The sequence below is a fragment of the Tribolium madens genome, unplaced genomic scaffold, assembly GCF_015345945.1.
Source record: "Tribolium madens isolate multiple individuals breed KSU strain unplaced genomic scaffold, Tmad_KSU_1.1 Scaffold_20;HRSCAF=117;Tcas5.2_LG4, whole genome shotgun sequence".
Taxonomy (NCBI): Eukaryota; Metazoa; Arthropoda; class Insecta; order Coleoptera; family Tenebrionidae; genus Tribolium; species Tribolium madens.
Window position 1 is genome coordinate 12,865,575 of NW_025400985.1, and position 20,179 is coordinate 12,885,753.

General features: G+C 32.5%; 2 protein-coding genes across 3 annotated transcripts in view; one reads left to right on the plus strand and one right to left on the minus strand.

Moving 5' to 3' along the window:
- The first annotated feature begins 351 nt into the window (after window positions 1–351).
- LOC123005091 (phospholipase A1 member A) lies at window positions 352–3,735 on the plus strand. The gene is made up of 7 exons (XM_044398704.1): window positions 352–590; window positions 2,115–2,244; window positions 2,437–2,659; window positions 2,710–2,899; window positions 2,950–3,141; window positions 3,195–3,363; window positions 3,411–3,735. Exons 1-7 carry the CDS (start codon window positions 491–493, stop codon window positions 3,514–3,516), a joined length of 1,110 nt encoding a protein of 369 aa, XP_044254639.1. The 5' UTR covers window positions 352–490; the 3' UTR covers window positions 3,517–3,735.
- Window positions 3,736–5,610: 1,875 nt separating this feature from the next.
- The window catches only part of LOC123004854 (vesicular glutamate transporter 1), a 27,304-nt gene continuing 12,735 nt past the window's right edge, over window positions 5,611–20,179 (minus strand). The window contains exons 1-7 of one of the 2 annotated variants that reach the window (XM_044398341.1): window positions 14,729–14,856; window positions 11,673–11,916; window positions 8,587–8,799; window positions 8,069–8,536; window positions 7,647–8,021; window positions 7,080–7,250; window positions 5,611–7,027 (exon numbers count right to left, since the gene is read on the minus strand). In XM_044398341.1, the coding sequence (XP_044254276.1) occupies window positions 6,791–7,027; window positions 7,080–7,250; window positions 7,647–8,021; window positions 8,069–8,536; window positions 8,587–8,799; window positions 11,673–11,916; window positions 14,729–14,739 (1,719 nt within the window). In that variant the 5' untranslated portion in view covers window positions 14,740–14,856 and the 3' untranslated portion in view covers window positions 5,611–6,790. Of the gene's footprint in view, window positions 7,028–7,079; window positions 7,251–7,646; window positions 8,022–8,068; window positions 8,537–8,586; window positions 8,800–11,672; window positions 11,917–14,728; window positions 14,857–20,179 lie in introns of those variants that run through there. The other variant, XM_044398340.1, reaches the window with a different exon arrangement.

Genomic DNA, 20,179 nt, shown 5'->3' on the forward strand with positions numbered 1-20,179 from the left:
GGGTTAGTTTCGCTAAGTCGCGATCAAGAAACTTGCGATAAATTAGTTTCTCCTAAAGTAATACTCTTTGTTTAAGAAGATAAGTACAACTCAATTATACTAAGTAGATAGTTTGGTTTCTTCCCGTTTCGTGTTGGTAACAAAGTAAAAAAAAATGTTACTTAACATCCGACGACACATTTTCAAAAAAATGATGTACGGAAGCATGGAATAATTGATGGTACTGTAATAGGTACCGAAACATTAGCGCCTTCGCGAATTTTCTCCCTCTTACGCAACTATGTGTTATCAAAAATTCCCATGTGTAATATCTAATAACCCGGTGAGAGTCGCGATATAGAGGAGGTTGTAAAAGTGAAGGTACTCTTCGTACGACGATGCATACAACGATTGACCATCGTACAAGTCGCTTGATCGACTTTCACTAGCACATGTTTGTGTTCTTTGAGTCAAAAACACTCTAATAAAATAAAACAGGGCCAATGCTAGGATGACTGGTCATCGAAACTTGCCGGTATTTGTGACAGTGAAACGAGAAAGTGTGGTGATTATTGTTCTTTGTTATTATCTTCTTTTCTTCGCGTTTACCGGTAAGTCATATTTACTAACATCTTCTAGAAGAAAGAGAAAGTGTAAGTAAGAATTTGTTTTTATGAAAGTTTATGTGTCATGTGGAAAAATTGATATTCTTTGCCGGTGAAGGTTAAGGATTAAGGTTGCGGTCGCAACCAAATTAATTAACTGATCTGTTTTGATCGGAATTTTTGCAACATCACTGTCACTATCACTATTACAGTTAAATTATTCTTGTGGGTGTTCCCCCAGAGAATTAATATTCATTAAACTAATTATTTTATTTTCCATAGTAGWATTATAAAATACGTGTTCCTAGTTCTGATTTTAGATTTCAGCACAAAGCAGATACAAAAAATGACCGAATTTGTAGAACAATAGAATCATTTATTTATTGTGTTGTGTCTATTTGTCTTCGATTTTTTTGGAACTTTCACTGACACAAAATTTATGTAAATATTTTTAATATCTGACATTTTTTTATTCACTCAAAAGGAAAAGTGTATAAGAAACCTGCGGTGAAATTAATAACATGTTACATTGCAATTTCGTATTATTATACAAATAATAACAATCTGTCAGTAAATCTCACGCGCTATTATGCAATAGACTTCCTTGAGGTAAATGACATTTTTTCGTCTGGGGGAAGTTTAAATAACACTAAACTTATATTTATAGTAAAGTAGGTGATAATTAAAAAATTAAAAATTTTCCGGAAGTTGTAAAATTACGTGTCATTTCTTACAAATTAGTACTCTTCTCTTAATTAATTTTAATTGAAGTATAAGTACTCTCTTCTAATTAACAGAGTTTTTCTGTCTGAGGAGACAAACCTGATAATTTTTGGGTTTCTACTTTTGTTGACATTTCCTTTGAGTTGTAATTTATTGTGTTTGACTTTCTACTTGGCGGCTTTGTTTTGATGCTTTTTCGGACACTACTTTTCGCAATTTTTGACGAGACTATAATTACAAGTTTTGGATTTATTTTGATGTTAAGTAATAGCTTTTACGGATGTATTAAGCTTTAATGTAATATAATTAGATTACACACAACGTGTGCGTGTATGCATAACGTGATTTAGCATTTTGATAGTACAAGAATTCTCAAAAAGTGGAACAACTGAAAATTCTGTAATAATAATTAATAAAAAAAAATAAAATTTTATTATTATATTATGGCAATTAAAGCAAATTAATTTACGTGCAAATTGTTAGGTGCACTTTCGAAAGATTTTCTTATTTTTAAGGCGTGTCAATTACTAGAAGAATTTGTATCCATTTTTAGCAAAAGTTTTAATGTGCACAGGTCAAAAATTTTCTTTGATATATTGTTTCTAATATTAGAAAAATAAAATAAAAATAAAATTCTTATGTGGTAAGATGAGTGAAGGTTAATCTGAGTATAGGTATTGCTTACAAATACCACAGAAAATATACGTAAATAGAATATAAAACAACCAAAAAAAGAACAAACCATGAATTACATAATAAATGACTATAAACAGTAATTTGATCACAACATTTTTGACCTAATTCCAGGTGCTTATGGCGAAGACGTCAAAGAAAAGAAAAAACCAGAGACGGTTCAGGACCTTTTTAACACCTCCTCCTGCATCCCTAGACCCTACAGGTGTCCTCACCGACAAATTCAATTTTTCTTATACACAAGGTACGTCAAGTCTAATTTCTAATAAATTCCTGGCGAAAGTGTGGTTAATCACACATATGAAGTCATGGAACATCCGATAAAACACAGCATTTTAATGTCCTATTAAATAAAAATTACTGTTTTTAAACGGCTATTGCTATTCTACTTCAATGAACAATAAAAACTTTGATAGTGAAATTAACACATTTGAAGGCGGACSCAGAAAAATCCGGAGCTGATAGACACAACCAAAGAAGAGTCGTTATACAATAGTCAATTTAATAGAATTAATCCAACAAAAATTGTGATTCATGGGTTTGGCGGTGGAAGGAATTTGTCACCTAGTACTGATATGAGAGACGCCTATTTCTACAGAGGAAACTACAATATTATCATTGTGGATTACGGGACTCTAGTCCGGGAGCCATGTCTAAAGGTATTTACCATAAAAAATCAAAAAATGGTACAACTTCTTTTSTGTAATAGCAAATGGAATGGGCGCCCCGCTTCTGCGCTAAATGCATCGCCCAACTCATCAATTATTTAACCCATCATCCCAGAGGTGTAAGAGCCGATGACTTGCATTTAGTCGGCTATAGTGTCGGTGCTCACATTGCTGGTCTCGTTGCAAATTATCTCAATCCCATCGAACACGGGAAACTGGGTCGAATTACCGGTAATGGAAAAAAATCTACACTTTCACCTTTATCTCACTCACAATTCCAGGCTTGGACCCCACTATCGTATTCTACATGGGCAGTAACAGATCGCGGGATTTGGATTATACAGATGCTCATTTTGTTGATGTTTTACACACAGGGGCCGGAATTTTGGGACAATGGGGGCCCACAGGACATGCGGATTTTTATATAAATGGAGGATCGAGTCAGCCGGGATGCGGCAGTGATACCATTTTCAGTAAATCAATATTTTGTCCAAAGTTTTTCTTTTTTTGAGAAAATTATTTTCAGAAACCTTAGCTTGCGATCATACTAAAGTAACACCGTATTTTATTGAGTCTATTGTTACAAAAAAAGGATTTTGGGCGTACCCTTGTCCAACCTTGTTAAGTTTTATGACGGGTTTTTGTAGCCCTAAAGATGAAGAATATGTATTAATGGGCGAACATGTAACACATGAGTAGGTTTTTAATCAGTATTTTGTTTTCTTTTTAATTGGATTTTTAGGGCTCGTGGGATTTATTACGTGAGCACAAATCCGCATCCGCCTTATGCACAAGGGCCTCCAAAAAAACAAATTGGAAGAAGAGGTCTCCTCAATCGACTGTTCTAAGTTTTAGGTACTTAAAAATGCCAAAACCTGAGAGTAAACTAAAATTGCAAATAAAAATTGCAACTACGTATGTGGTGCTGGCGCAATTTATTGCGTCTTTCATGATTAGCCAGTAGTTTTTTTTGTAATTAAAAGTTTGCCATTAGGTACTAGAACTAATAATTTATTGTAGTTCTTAGACGTACTTGTAATATTTTTGTTAATAAAATTTGAAAAAACCTTGTGTTTTTTTTCACTAGTGTTCGGGGAAAAATAAGCGGAACATTGCCTCAGTAACAGAATTATTTATTATACATTTTTATTCTTACATTGATCTGTAAACAATCACATTTTAAAGATTTAACACATCAATGATATTCACTAATTCAAAAAAAGTTAAACGAAACTATTCAGAAACTGTCAACATTATATTATCTGATAGTGATGTCCGTAGCATGCAGTTTGTTAATTATTTACGCCGTATATCACTTAAGTCCTATTAAAACACATCGATATGCAAGGTTTTAAAAAACATTAAATTTAACATGAATATTTGCATCATTTATTGCCTCTACACTACTGCTCTCAACGCGAATAAAATTTATAAAAACGTTGGATGTTTTAACAAATTTAATACACGTCAAGAATGGTAAGAATTGAAAAAACAACAGTAAATGTAGTCTAAAAGCAGGTATTGCTCATTCAAAACCAAAAACAGTTCAACATCGCTCGAAAAAATCGTAATCACGCAAAGAAGAAATACATTTTTATACATTTACGCAATTATTGACAAGTTAGAGAGAGACAGTGAAGAAGTAGAAGGAACATAGAAAACATCTAACACCCATTTAATTTTTACACGATTTCATACAAGTCTTTCACAATTTTAGCGACAAAATATATTGTGTTGTAACAACACTGCAAATAAAATATATAATCAAATGTAATTTTTTTGTTACTACATCTATTTAGAAGTTACAGTAAGTCTTACGTCATTTCCAAAAACTGACAAATTTACAGTTTTTCGAAACAAAGTAGTAACACTTCTAGTCTAATTTCGCACCCGTGTACAACATACATATCTACTCTCGTTTTGTACCTTTATGCAACTTTTATACCAACTCGCACATTCATTCWGTATAACTAGTTATTATCGCCATTATTATCAACGATTTTTAGTGGGATTTGAAATCCCACTGTATTATTGTCAACACAGCCTTGAGGGTAAGTTTCCTCAAATACTTAACATCCTATAAATATTATAATGTATGATGAATTGAAACAAAATCGAATTATAAACATGATTATGTACAACATAACGCAACCCTGGAATACAGAATCTTGTTACAATGGAGAAATTTTCAAGAGAGAAATGTGACACTAAGATGTAGTTTGCAAATAGACCGGCGGAACTACTGTGTATTTTCAAGAATAATAATAGGAAATAAAAAAGACTACTTTTTTTGCTGCGTACATCAAAGCGGTAAATGTGAAGAAAGTCGTAGTCCTCTCTGAAAATATCCCAAAATTTTCAAATATGTAGAATACTAAAATATAGGTAATTTATACAAAGTGGCTATAAATGATTTTCATCTAGCCAGCTGTGAATTTTCCATGTAAAATAAAAAATGCCGCTTTACGAAAATAGGGGTACCTACTTGTTTTAACTCAAAATTAAAAAAATTGCCGTTTACTAAGCGTCCACTTCGAAAAGAGACTTCAATTATAAACTTGTTTTCTTCCAAAGTATACATCATTATCAATTATTATTGGAAATTAGTTGAAACAATAAAAGTTTAATTTAACAACCATTTATTATTAATTAATAAGTGACACTAATGACAGAACTAGAGATTTCAAAAAATTAGAGCGGCACAAATAAAGTTACATGCAAAAAAATTCCAAAGCTGGCTAGATGAAAATCATTTATAACCACTCTGTATACCATAACATAAATTACTTCATCTATGAATATATCAAGTTTTATATTCTTATTGGTAGTTTGATTTTTTATAGATTTTGATTTTATTGAAACAAATTCATAATAATTCATAAAAAAAGTTAATCTATGATAAATGCATTTTATAATTATTTTCAGTGGTAACAAAGTTTTATACAAATTGACAATTTTTTTTCTATCTACCTATAAGTAGGTCAGTTTGTTAAAAAAAGTGCTTCATCTAACAATTGCAGTTATTTTACAAAATATTTTCCAAAAAGTCATTTCAAAATTTCAAGTTACATGCTTCAATTGTGTGGTAGCTTTCTATACAATGGTTTTTATTCTATTACTAAATTTCCCTACGACACCTTTTTAATTGTTAAATAACTGTCAATCATAAATTGTAGGTAAGTACAAAATAAGAAATAATTTTTATTACCTGTTTGTTTATTTCATATTTAGTATTTTGTTGAAATAATTGTTACTTGTATTACAAAAGAGGAAAATGTATCTTTTCCTTTCGCAGGTGAAAGTTACTGCCCYAGACTTGTCGAGGGCAGTGACCACTCAGGGAGGAAAAGACACTTTTCTCCAGTGTAATACATATAATTTTTCCTACGATCCAACAAGAAAACTTTCAAAAATAACAATTTTTCTTGATATTCCAGTTTTGCTATTAAATTTAGCAGCATGTTTTCCGTTTCTATGAGGGAAGTAAAATTTTCGGTGTGTCATATCGCTTCTAAAAATTCATGACCGGACTGCGGTTGTAATTTGTAATTAAAAAAAAATATTGCTAATAAAGTTTTCCTACAGAAAAGATAAAAGTGCCTAAGACAAGATTTATTAAAAATTTTAACAAACTTGTTCAATTATTAGTCAAGATAATCAGATTTTTTGTATAGTGTTGTGCAAAATTAGATCATTATTTTAAATGATTTTTTGACCTCTAATTTCGACGAACCATTTGATGAGTTTTATATTAAATTTAAACGTTTTTGCAAAAATTTTAAATATTGAAAATCCTGCTACGTGCGTTTTCTACCGCCGTAATGCGGTCGTCATCTTTTTTGAGACTCTTTTGACCAAGGATTATTAATTTGACCATTGCCGCAATCCGGTCCTGCCCAAAATTTTTACCTGCCTGAGAGGTTACATACATTTTTAATTTAATTATAACAGATGAGGGGGGGGGGTAATTTTTACCTTCCGGGGAGGTAATTGGCAACTTTCCTTTCGGAAATTCGGATGGAAAAACTTACTTTCTGTTAGGCTCGTAGGAAAATTTTTTAATCACGAATAAAATTATTAAAAAAGTATCGTCGGTCGCATTCTCCAATCTACTTTCTAAATTTAATAAGTGCGATCAAAAACGGTACCGTGCATATAAGTATCCTGAGCTTCTGGTTGTACCTGTTCCTGTCTGAATGGATTACTCCCCGATAAAAAGGGATTTCCGCTAGGTACAAACGGCACCGACGGCGGCGGTTGTTGTTGGGGTGGTTGGGGTCTTGGTGGTGACGGTTTATCCACAGATCCATAGTTATTTTTGCCACTCAACTGGCGTTGCAGCAAACCATTATTTTGATTCTAATTATTATTATAATAATTATATTGAAAACAATAAGTTGAGAAATATTACCGGAGCTTTCACCGGAACTGCTTCATTCATTTGATTCCACTGCTTCTCTTCCTCGGCACGTGGATCGGCCCAATCTTGAAGCTCACCAGAAGCAAAAAATGCGTAAAAGATGATGCCTGCGTAGTGGATCATAGCAGAGAGGATGAAGACGTATCGCCATTGCTCGCGGGTCTGAAAGTGAAAAGAGAATGTCGGTTCTTAAGTCTAGAACGCTAAAAATAATTTCTTTTATTTCATACGGAGAAATTTTTGCTGTTTATTTTAGCACTTGATTTTATTTTATTTAGTTCACTCAAAACGCAATAATGAAACATAAAAGAAATGTAATTTTTACTTTCACGGCTGTAAGTTCGCAGACCAGTATATCATGCCACCCTCGCTTTCACACACGACTGGCTCGATCACCGCCGCTAAAATGAACTCTCTGTATGCATGTCATTTCGCCCTTCATATTTCTGGATATGATACCATTGTTCAGTGGGTATTCGAAGGCGTCCGTGCGAAACAGCAACAGCAAAGACGTCAAATTGCATTATTCTAGAGCGGCGATTGCAGTTTGAAACTTACCCGATTTCCGTCGATGACTAAATGAACGACGTAGGGACAAATACACCCAGCGATGGTGCCAATTCCGTTCGAAATGCCCATTAGGATACTAGCATATCGTGGTGCTATGTCCAAATGGTTAACGTTGAATCCAGAAATGGCAAAACCACTAAAGGCTACGCCGATCGTCAGCGCTGTCATACCCTGCATAACTGTATCCGAGTAGGCCATAATTAGAAAGAAAGTGGCCTCCATGCCAAAACCACCACAATTAAAGAGTTTTCTCACTTGGGTGGTGTTTAGAATTCCTTTTCTTCGAAGACGATCAGCGAGAATGCCTCCACCGGGGACGATTATTGTCATTAGTAAATGCGGGAGAGCCCCCATGAAGCCATTCTAGAGTTAATTTTGTTATATTTTATTGTTGCAAGAAATGGATTTACCTCTTCGATGTCGACTCCATAAGCATCCTTAAAGTACATGACTTGGAACAGAACTAACAGATAAAAATTCCAAGATCTGCAAAAATTTGCTACAAATATAGCATAACAAGGCAGCGAAGTAAAAAACGTCTTCCAGGGAGTGTTGGAGATGTTGGGTGTGACATAATTTTGATTAGTGCTCCCTAAAGAATTTTCTATGTAGTAGAGTTCTTTTGGATCGATAGCTGGGTGGTACGAGGGTTTTTCAAACACCAACCACAGCCATGACAAGTACCATATTAATCCAAAAATTCCATAGAAATAAAAGGGAGATAAGGGACCTAAACGTTTCACTAATTCACTTGATATAGGCATCGAAAACATCACTCCTGCATAACAGCCGCTAAATGCTAAAGTTGCTAAACGGGAACGTTCAAGAGGAGGCGCCCAGAATCGCATAATACCGTGACAGGCTGGATATGTGACCCCCTGAAATAATTTCCTTGCATTTTCAACCTACTTGGAATTAGAAATATTACCTCCACTAAACCTTGCATCACCTTAACGATAATGAGCATATTTGAATGAAAGTAAATTGAGGGAAGAAATAAATTCAGAAATGATGATGTGCCAATAGCTAAGCCAAAAAGCTTGTTTGCTGGGTAAGCCGCAGCAATTAGACCTCCCGGTATTTGGGTGATGAAGTAACCCCAGAAAATTGCAGAGTCCACTCCAGCAGTCGAGGTCTCATTCTACAAAATATCTCAATCAAGTTATAACAATAAACTTTTTTGTTAAAAATAAACACAAAAAAATATAATTTATAAGTTTGAAATAACTAAATAAACAACAAACAAAATATAATAACAATGTTAGTTCAATGTTATTTTTTTAATAATATGTATGTTGATTATGTATTTACTAAAAGTTGCACTGGTAACATTTTACTTTAGATACTAATTGTATTAAGTCTGCTAATAGTATAGTATATTAAGCATCAAGGTAAGGACATTTTACCGATCGAAGCCAATTATTGTCTGAGATCGGTAGTCCTTAACGTTCGTGATGCTTATAACGTTTTTTGCACGATAGAAACCTTTTTACCTTGATCTTAATAAATTATTTGAATAAAAATATCAATTGTGTCATTTCATTTTTACCTAAAGTGTCTCCACGGTGTTTCACGAATTGTTATAAATTGAATGAATTATTGTTAACAATAGTTGAGGTTGATGTTGAGGCCTAGACAAAAGTTTGTGGATAGTTTGAAAAAATACACCTTTGAAAAAAACAGCTTAGAACATTTCATGAGTTTTCTCAAGAAAAATGTGTGATTCAGACTCCGAATGTGTACACAGTGAAATCGAACAAACTTGGAACATTGGTTGTTCATCACAAATTCCTGAAAAATCAAGATTTTGATATGAAAATGCCTAGAAAATCTTTGAAAGCTGGTGTGAGGAAAAGAGTTGTGAAATAGTAAAAAAAATACTGAAAAAAAACTACCAAAAAAGCCGGTGGAATTGTAATTAATAATTGTATTGGTTGTACGTTTAATTTTAATATAAAATAATTTGTTGGGTATATAATGTTTATAATAATGTTTATGCTATCAATAAATGTTTTGTGGATTTTATCGGATTAATGTTTGAAATTACTTACGTTCTAAAACGGTAAGTAAATTACTTACCGTTCTGTTTATCAAAGAAACCAGTACCGGTCTCGAAACAAACGAGGTAACTAACTAAAAGCGTTCTATCGTGCAAAAATGATATTAAAACATCTCTTGTACAAGACTGTAATTCGGAATAAAAAAACTATTATACTATTAATTTATTATTATACAGTGAGCGGCTAAATTATACAATAATTTTATTAATTAAAATTGCAATTTTTCTTTTGACAAAAATGCTCGAACAGGTCAATATTCTTTTTAAAAAATATAAAATTTTCAAGTGATTTAAAATTGTATGTTTGTTTTTTGTTGATATTATTTCACTTTTTTGGTGATTTTTTTTCGAAAATTACGTAATATTTATTCACAATCACTAATGTCATGCCGATTGCTAACCCAAAGGTTGGAAAATCCATCATTAAATCCCGTGAGCAGGAATATCAATTGATCTCTTGGGCGGTAATATACAGGTTTGCCAATGTTAATATATAATAATATTTTGCTAAATTAATATTCAATTGCTTCTGTAGCAGTTTTTCCTACTTCTGGGAGAGAACTACTCTGTTGTAACAATTTCAATATCAGATTCACACATAATTATTTGAATATTTTTTTTGACATTTCTGAAATGTCAAAAACCAGACGCAGTTTGGATGGCCAACCACGTTTGGACCTTAAAATTTAAAATTTTATTTTATTCAAATTACCCTTTGTGCTTTATCCGATCTCAGAGTAATGCCATATTTACCACCTCGTTTTCAATGGAGTATTAATATTTTAGTGTTGTCATTTCAACAATTTAAAAATGTATCGAATTGGCTAAAAAAACTATGGGTTTCCATTTAAAAAAAGGTCGATTATATCATTACTCAAAAACGGAAAGAGTGTAAAATTTTATAAAACTGCAAATTGTGTATTTATAAAAGAAAATTGACCTGTTCGAACATTTTTGCCAAAAAACAAAATATTTTCAGTTATAATAAGATTATTCCATAATTTTGAGGCTCACTGTAGTTATATAGAATTTCTATTGTGAATTGCTGAAAAAGGCTTAAACTAGTTTAAATGAATATTAAACTTTTACAGTAATTAAGATTTGATGAACTCTAACGATAGTGAATAGTGGAACCACACACTATTTACAGAAAGATTCTGTAATATGACTGAAATAAGTTTATGTTTATCTTGTATACCAAGTGAATAGAAAGTATAGAACCAATCCTCTAAACTGCTTATTTTTTTTTTTTTAAACTAAGTAATTGATGAATAATAAAGTAGGCACTATTAAAATTATGACGTTTTGTAAGAATAAATTTTTTAGATTTTTTTTGTGTTTTGCAAAATTTTTATTTTTTTTATTTTTTCCAAATGGCAACCCACTGTAAACCTTTGTTTTATAAAAACTATAATCTAAGGATTGTACCTACATATCTACATTTTATTCAATTTTTATGGAAAAAGAAATTTTTATAAGTTGCCAATTTGAAAAAAAAATCGCATAATTCAAAATTAAAACAAAACTGCGTTCTTAAAACACGATCACATTTTTTATAGCACTATAATTTTTACTAATTACTATTTTCTGAAGGCAATGATTGATTTTTTAAATAACCACTCGGTTCCATACTGTTTATTCACTTTTGTACATAATACGATAATAATAATTCATTAATTATTATTACTATTATTATTTTTATTTTATTCATTTATTTGAATTTAAATGTAAATGTCTTTTAAGTTTATTTTATTTTGACCACATTCATTGAGAACAAGTACAAATTTCATTCTTATCACTGTTTAAAATGAGCATGAGCACAAATTGTTTTTTATTTTTATCTTTGTTATCGCTAGAACAAAGCATCAATTAGAAGTTTCTGCAGTTTGAAAGTGTGAACGATAATCTCAAGTGTAATTAATAAAAGTCCCTTAATTTTTTGTTTGTATTGTTACCGGAAACTGAAGTTTGACGACCCCCATGCTGGTCCTCATTCCGAACATAATAATAAAACCTAAACAACTAAAAAGCGCAACAGTGGCTCTTTTGGATAGACACGGACATTCAGGCCGGATGTACTTGTCGATGTGTCTCAAAGGAGGTGGATCATAATCCGGCATACTTTCCGGTGAGCTGACGTCATCTGCCCCTTCGCTGCCTTTTTTGACCGGAACCCCAAACTGATCATGTTGTACATTCCTGCGTGACAAGAAAAATCCAATTAATCCATCATTAAAAAAAATATTTTCATGTCGATAATAAATGCGTGACAATTTTTTTATTTGACAAAACTAGCGATTACGAACGATGTATCTTTTAAAGCATTTTATGATAAATGTCCCCTAAAAGACTTGTATAATGCATTTTAACGCCGGCTTTCATAACATGTAATGACTAGCTCAGCATTGTGTAGGGAAGCATGTTAATGTATTTTAGTCATCAGCAAAAAGGGGAGAGATAGAGATGGAGATAGGGAAGACCCTGATCGAAATGGCCACCCATTAATAACTGTGTCGTGACAATTTGACGAATGTCTCTCGGTACACCCCCTAGATGCGGATGGCTCTGTGATATAATTATACAAGCGGAAAATGTAAACAAGATTTTTATTTTTTCAGAGATTTGCGATTTTCTATAAAAGCGGATATTATTTCATCGATTTGGGTGTAGTGTTGGATTCTAGAAACYGAATTGTAAGTGGCATATTTCATTTCTGATGCGAAATACGTGACCGAACCCCAATAGAGCTTCTTATTTGTAATCCAACGTTTGGTGTTCTGAATTGATATGTACTCGAGGCCCCCGGCTCCAAAGCCGGAGGATATAATAATATAAAGACTACAGTACAAATATCGATACTGATTTTTATTTTCCAGTACCAATAAGCAAAAACATATTTTACTATTTATTCAAAAGTAGCTCTTACTGGTATTATATTCTTACTAATTTATTTGTTTATAAAATATAATTTTAAAATCAATTACTTATTCTTAAATCTGATTAATTAAAGTAAATAACAATCTATTAATTTTTCCAAAGTTGTATAAAAAAGTATAAAAGTCATGCTTTTCAACCAATTAAGAACACAGGGATGTTCCGTTATTGTTGTTATAAATTTCAATTGGTGTTATCTAGAATATTCAATTTTTAGACAAAAGTTTCCTATAAACATGTAGGTACCAAAAAAACCAAAATAGTTAGGGTTTTTTTTACTACATATCTCTACACTATAGGACGACCCTGATTAAAAATTTCGACATTTGTTCAACATCAATCCTTATTTGTTGTTATTTACAGGGTGCTCCGTTATTATTGTTACAAATTTAAGCAGAAGAAAGAATATTCAATTTTAAGACAAAAGTTTCCTATGAACATGTAACGAAAAATGTTATGCAAGGGAGCTACACCCCCTCAAAAGGATGCGCCTTTTACAGTTTTTCCCAATATGTTCGAAACCATTTTAGAAAAAATTACAAAATTTGGTACAGATAATAACCTTTATACACCTAAACTAATTCAAAGATAAAATGTAGAAATTTTTAAATAGGGGCTTTCAGGGTCAAAAGTACTCTAACTCTTTGGCCTGTGGTTTCTTGCCACTTTCAGCAACGAAATTCTAAATTTCATAGTTTTTCATAAAAAAAGTCTTTTGCGTTTTTCCGATAGAACTTAGCGATTTTGAGGAATTCGTTTAAGTGTATAGAGGTTATCAGCTGTATCAAATTTTGTAATTTTATCTATTCTGAAATATTGGGAAAAACCCAAAAAACGCACCTAAACATGTTTATAGGAAACTTTTGTTTTAAAATATTCTATCATCTATTTAAATTTTTAACAATAAAAACTGAACACCTCTTGCACCCCTTTCAAGAGATGTAGCTCCCTTTCTTTTTTAAACATGTTAATGTATATAATGTAATGTGTAAAAAATGTTGCCTGTTTAAATTTTTAGCAATAAAAACTCTCAATTCTCAAAATCTTTAAATAATTTTTAAAGTTGAACTTTTATAAAGCCATAATGTTCATTAAAACTAAAAACACATTTTCTAATTTCGTTAAAAAAAAAACAGTATCTGATGTCCAAATCTAATTATTCTTTGCATAACACGTTTTTGGATATTAAAATAGTTTAAATTCTATAATAACATTTTTTTAAAGACTTCTAAATATTGTTAATTTCTGTTGTTATTGTAATTGTTATTGATTTCAGCTGTAAACGACTTTTCGTTCGATGTAAATTCATAGTTCATTCTAGAAAATCTGATTTTAATAAAGTGTTTCTTTTATTAATAACAAAGATGTTGAGTCAATAAAATTTTTGTTAAATTGCTAAATAATACAAAAAATATGGTTAATGTTAAAAAAGTGTTGGTAAATAATTTCTAGTGATTTTATGCCATTGGTCCATTAATCTTAGATCTCTGCACCGAAACATTACACTGAATTTAGGGATGAATCTCTGAAAATAGGGAGCATTTTCGTTGAAAAATAATGCATCTCGGCGCCCCTGCTTCGTCGTCTTGGTGCGAAGTAGACAAGTAGATGGAGTAATATCTGAGACCACTTCACGTCACTTGCCGGCTTCTACTCGGTATTCATGGAGTAAGTGCGACGCAATCAGAGGAATCATATCACAATCGAAGTGACTGATCGATCGCCTCCCTCCCAGCAGATGCAAATTAAAAAATAAAACCCCCTTCTCTCACCCCGTTTTCCAACTAAGAAAATTTTATTCAAACGTGCCTGAAAGTCGCGATGCGAGCTTTGTACCAAACTCTTCCTAAACCTTAAACTTCGATTAAATTACAACCCTCACACAAATTAAACAATTTACCGTTCCTTTTTGCTTCGGTTTATCTCAATTTAGGGATTACCGCGGCTCAATTACACGTTTTTTCCTTTTTAGCTTCTTTTCACGTCACCTGCTGCTCACAATTCAACAGGTTGCGCCAGGAATGTATTTTATTATTTAACTCCCCTAAGAGGGCGAAAGCACGTGGAGCTGACTCACCTAAACGTCATGTATTGAACTGATTTTCACTAATTAAGCACGGTTTTGACTTTCGCGAATGATGTTCCGGAGAGACCGGATTCGTACTGAGAGGTCCGTGACAATAAAGCAAGTCCGGTTGCCCGGAGTTCTCGCTCCTGACTGAAAGTCACGTGTCAGCGGCACTTCTGCAGCATCACTAAATCTATTTTCAGGTCAATTATTTTGCGTGCTTTCAGGGAAAAAAAAATTGCTCGTTCTAATTTGATGTAATTGAAATACGAAAACGAGGTCGGTGTTTGAAGCACAAAATTTGATTAAATATAATTTCTGGTCAGGTGTCTCTACTTTAAGGCTAATTTTAAGGTGATGGCCTATCATCAATCACACAATAAACTGGAAATTGGTCGACGTGAAGATGATGAGCGGTGAGGGTGGAAAGTTTTCTCATTAGTCTTCATAACTTAACGTCAATTAGCAAAACACTCGATAAAATCAAGTCTTGCAATTGTGAGTTAACTTGAAATGCGAAATTCGTTTCGTGATTCTAAACAATAGTCGATACAGCCGACCGGGTCTTAGTGTTGGGGGATATTAAACACCGATATGAAGAGCGGTGTTGACTTTGGAGATGGATTCGTCTATATGCGTGTTGACTAGTCAAATATTTGTTCGCTTCTGAAGCAGAGCGCCAATATCGAGGCCTCAGGGTCAAAACATTTATCTTTAGCAACTCGCCGAGATCATTTTTGCACCGATTGGAATTAAAATTTTGTCTCGATTGATTTTTTTTTTCGACTAAGCCATGAATTATCGTCCGCTTAAATCAATTTTTGTTAATTCCCTTCTCGGGCTAAAGCCGCTGTCAGTCTTCGATTCGGCGAAAATCGGGTAGTGAATCTGTAGTAATCCATCAGGAAATGATGTGAACGGGTCTTTCCGTAGCCATTGAAGTGTGACCGCGATAGGCATTGAAGCCGATCTCCTGGGAAATCAGCTAAACCTCATCGTTGCAAGCGCATTTTTCTCAGATTTAACTAATGGCTTTTCAAATTATTTACCTTTTCAACGAAACTGATTCAGTCAGGAACGTTTAATAAAATTGCAATTACGATTGAAATTTACTCGAAAAATATCGAATTTAATTTGCGATAGAAAGAGATGGTTTAGAGCGAAGTGAAGCTCCACTAATGGAAAGCGAAGCCCCCCAAAGATGCAAACTAATGTCGGGAGTCGACAGTAAATTGAGTTACATTCATACAATGCACTGTTTACATCGAGGGTTTTTAGACTTGAAAGTACTAGAGGGTAACCGCGTAATTGCTATGTCGAAGAGAAAGCGATACTTTTATTGCTAAATTATAAATTATAACTATTCTCAAGTAGAAATTAAAATCAAAATAAGGATAATTTTCTTCAAACTAATAGATACGGCTTTTTGCATTTCTCTCCAATAATAGTCCTTCAGTATAGTGTTTACATTTTCCATTGTCTTTGGTAACATTTTTCTGTTGCACAAACTACAAGTTTCTGAGGAAAACACAAAGTGTTTAAATTCATAGAATTTTAGGAACACAAACAAAAATGTTTTTTTTGTATAGCTTCCCAAAAGTAGCTAGAACACATTTAAGTCCCTAAAATGTTTTTTTTTTTCAAATTCAATAATAAAATACTTAAAATACATTTTTACAAACAAAAAAAAACAATGTAGTTACTAGGTGGCATGGCATAAAAGCTCACTATTTTTGAGAAATATTTGCTCTGATCACATCAATCATACATAATGTTGAATGTGTTTTTGGGAGCTTTAACAAAAAAATATTCTTTATAACACGTACCTAAAAAGATTTTACGGATTCATCTTGCCTCGTCCTAAAACAACAACAGTTTATCTGCAAAAACTGTATTTTATGTACTTGGCAAAAAAATATATATGTATTATTATCAGATTATCACGTATGTAGCAAATTTTTAACTTGTGTGTTTTTTTACTTTATTTTACCATTTTATTCTTTTTATTATTAAATTAAAATAAATCTGACTAAATAACAAAATAACTAATAACAAAATTTCGTCATCGATTTCTTTGTTGTTGCTCCTGGTTGAAAAAGAATAATACCTTGGAAGTCTGCATACTTTTTGAATTGTGATAAATAAAGCGATTTTGTGAGAAGAAGAAAGCCCGTTAAAAGTAAATTCATTAGATAAGACAGTATCTCTGGATCACAATAACGTCCGTAGAAGTCTGAGCGTTGCGATAAGCTTGCCCCATTCTAAATCCATTTCCTCTCAACGCCTTCGACTTTACGTTTCAATTAACATTTGATTCGGAACGACGATTAAAAAAGCGTTTTCTTGACATACGCCGTACAGAAAATTGGTGTAGTAAATTTTAATTTAACGTAAGTGATATGGTTTCTGTGAAATAAATCCAAACAATAGGAGCGCACGCATTGTTGTGGCGTCTCTTGGAGAAACACCACAAAGGGTATCTCCGTACCAGTTTAATCATGTTAATGGAGAACACGTCTTTACAAGCAAAACATCCAATTTTTTCGTAATTTCCTTCAACTCGATAAATTATTCCACAATGTCCTGCCAACGAAGAAAAATACCATACGAATGCACTTTTTGTGTTTCTTGAGATTTTCTTTATGTGGGAAAGTGCTTTTCAACATTCCACCACGTAAGGGTTCGGAAAGAAAACAAATGTTGGTCGCTTGGTCACTCACCACCGACTCCGGTCATCAATCAAGGCCGTTTAGTCACCCAACCCCTCATCGATTTTTCCCAAACAAAATCGAATTGAAGGCGTCAAGCCGCGGGATATTCGCGCTAATGACATCCTTTCTGAGGGCGAAATATGTATCCTTTTCCCGTCTCGTCATTTTTATTCTATTCAAGAGCGAATCGATAACTGTCGAGACAAATTCAACGAAATTGCGATTCGGACACTGTTATGAGAGGAATTTTGTAAATTCGACCTAATCCGATCAAAAGCAAGGGAAGCCGTCTATTGTTGCAAACCGGAACAATATAAAAAGACGTGAACACGCATCAGCTGATTGACGAAGATAGCTGTATAAAATGCGCATTAGAAGAAGGCCCAGATAAGGCATCAGATGACCCCTCTATCGCCGAAATGAAAGAAACGATCTCTTTAAGATCCCGGATTGAACTAAATCCGGACCGCGCCATAAATAATAATCAGAAGAACGGATCAAAATAAACCACATTTTAGACGAGATTTACAGAGTTTTGCTGAATCCACTAGAATTAACTTAAAGTATATTTTAAAGAGAATACTAAAAATATACTATCTTTTTAATACTCTATAATTGTCCCAGAAAAAAACAAAAATGATGTCTTGGATGCTTTTACATGTTCCAAACTGAAAATTTTACTTAAATGAAAAAATTCTTAAATAATTCGATTTCAAAAAAGACAAAAAAGTTATAAACTCTTTTTATTTTATTACCGTTCTATAGTTAGTGCTTATTGGCTTCAGACAAATAATTCAGTAGTTCAATTGTAGTAGTTTTTCACTTACTTAACTAAACATTTTTACATTAAAACTTTTTTAATTACTTGACTGTTTTAATTAATTACTGAAATTAATTGCAGTTTATTGTGTGCAAGTAAGAAATAAAACAAAGCCATCGCTTCATCATTTTCGTGATTTTCCGATTTGTTCGACTGGTGGAACAAAAAATCGCGACGACACCATAAAAGCAACACGCACAAAGGAATCAGGAGGGTGGTTGCTGAACGTCAGTATATTATGCTTTTCTAGACACAGCCACACATCATTGAGTTTGCAAAGGGTGAAATGTACAGTCGTCCATTGACTTATTTTCCTATTTTTTCGAATTCAATTTCTAAACAAAATCTGGGACTTTCTAAAAAGTAATTTTATTCCTGGCATCATTTGTACACTCCAACCGCCTTTGATTTTCCGGAACGATTCAGTTTTAAAACCGAACATCCCCTATGGATCATGTTTGATATCTAATATTAGCGAGGGGAGGGCCGGCGCCTCGTTTCCACCCCCGGTGATTGTTACAAAATGTTTTATTACAGTTATTACGCGGAGGCACAAGTACTTTATTAAAACGACGACAGGACGTTGTTTTTTTGTAGAGGCATAATATTGAAATTGTATCACATTTATTTGATAGTCGAAAAGGGTGAATATAGTAAAAGAAACGTTTGGTAAAGCAGAGTGCTTTAAAACGATTCCCATCCTTAAAAGCCACGCTCTTTCCTTGTTCGCATACAATACTACGAATTCTATAGCGATTCAATGCAAATTGTACTTGTACAGCTCTGTCAAAACGTAAATCACACCGGATTGAGATTTTCACTTCGAAAAATATTTTCCAAAATCGGTACAATATTGGACGACATTAGTTTAGGACACATAATGAAATTTATGGGGGATCTGAGACTGATTCCATTTGGCAAATGCAATCACTGCCTACACTCGAGGGCAAAATTGCAGTAATCCGATTCCTAGTGGTTTGAAGTTATGACCCATAGGAAAAGTTGAAGTTTTCTCAACATTTTTAAACCGTTTCCACCTGTTTACCAACGATTTGCCAGCTACAAAATGTCACGATTTGTCAATATTGGTCAAGCACTTCACTTGTAACCGATTTAACCAAATTTTATTTATTTATTTGTTACCTGTTTCCACCTAGTTAGCAAGTTTCACATATAAATAAAACTATTCAAACCATATTATCTTCCATTTATTTAATCAAAATATTGTTTTACTATTAAACATTTTTTTCTATTGGTAGAACTGCTTTCCATCATTCACCACATGTTTTTGAAAAAACAAAAAAAAATCCTTTTGTGTAATTTTTAAATAAAAATTTAACCACTATTCAAAATACTCGTACTTCATTTTAAAATGAATACTTCATTCTGCCGGACCCTGGATAAAAAATTGCGTCAATTATTATTTTTATATTTTTTTCATAAACGTAAATAAATAACAAAAATGCACACAGAGAAATATTGTTTAACAGTGAGTAAAATACTCTCGAATTAAATAATTCTTAATCTTCGATATACGCAAGTAAATATATTCTCCAAAATAGAAAATTATTTGCTCAACCTGCATTTCTTGAGTAGAAACATAATTGATTTAATATAAATATTTCCATTGAGTTTTAAATCAAGTAAATACAACATTAAGAGTAAATAACGTTTATTATTGAAGTAAAATCTACTAATTCTTGAAGTAAAAATAATAATTTCTTCTGAAATATGGAACTTTTGGAAGAAAAAATTGTTTTCTTGAAATAAAAACTTACGCATTCAATTTATGAAACTGATTTATTTAATTTGAACGCTTCCTTATTTGAAGCTAACAATTGTAAAGTTTCATTCAAATAAATATTTTTTTGATTGAAAAATTCAATTTTGTTGGGTAAATTATACAATAATCTTATTACAAAGATAATT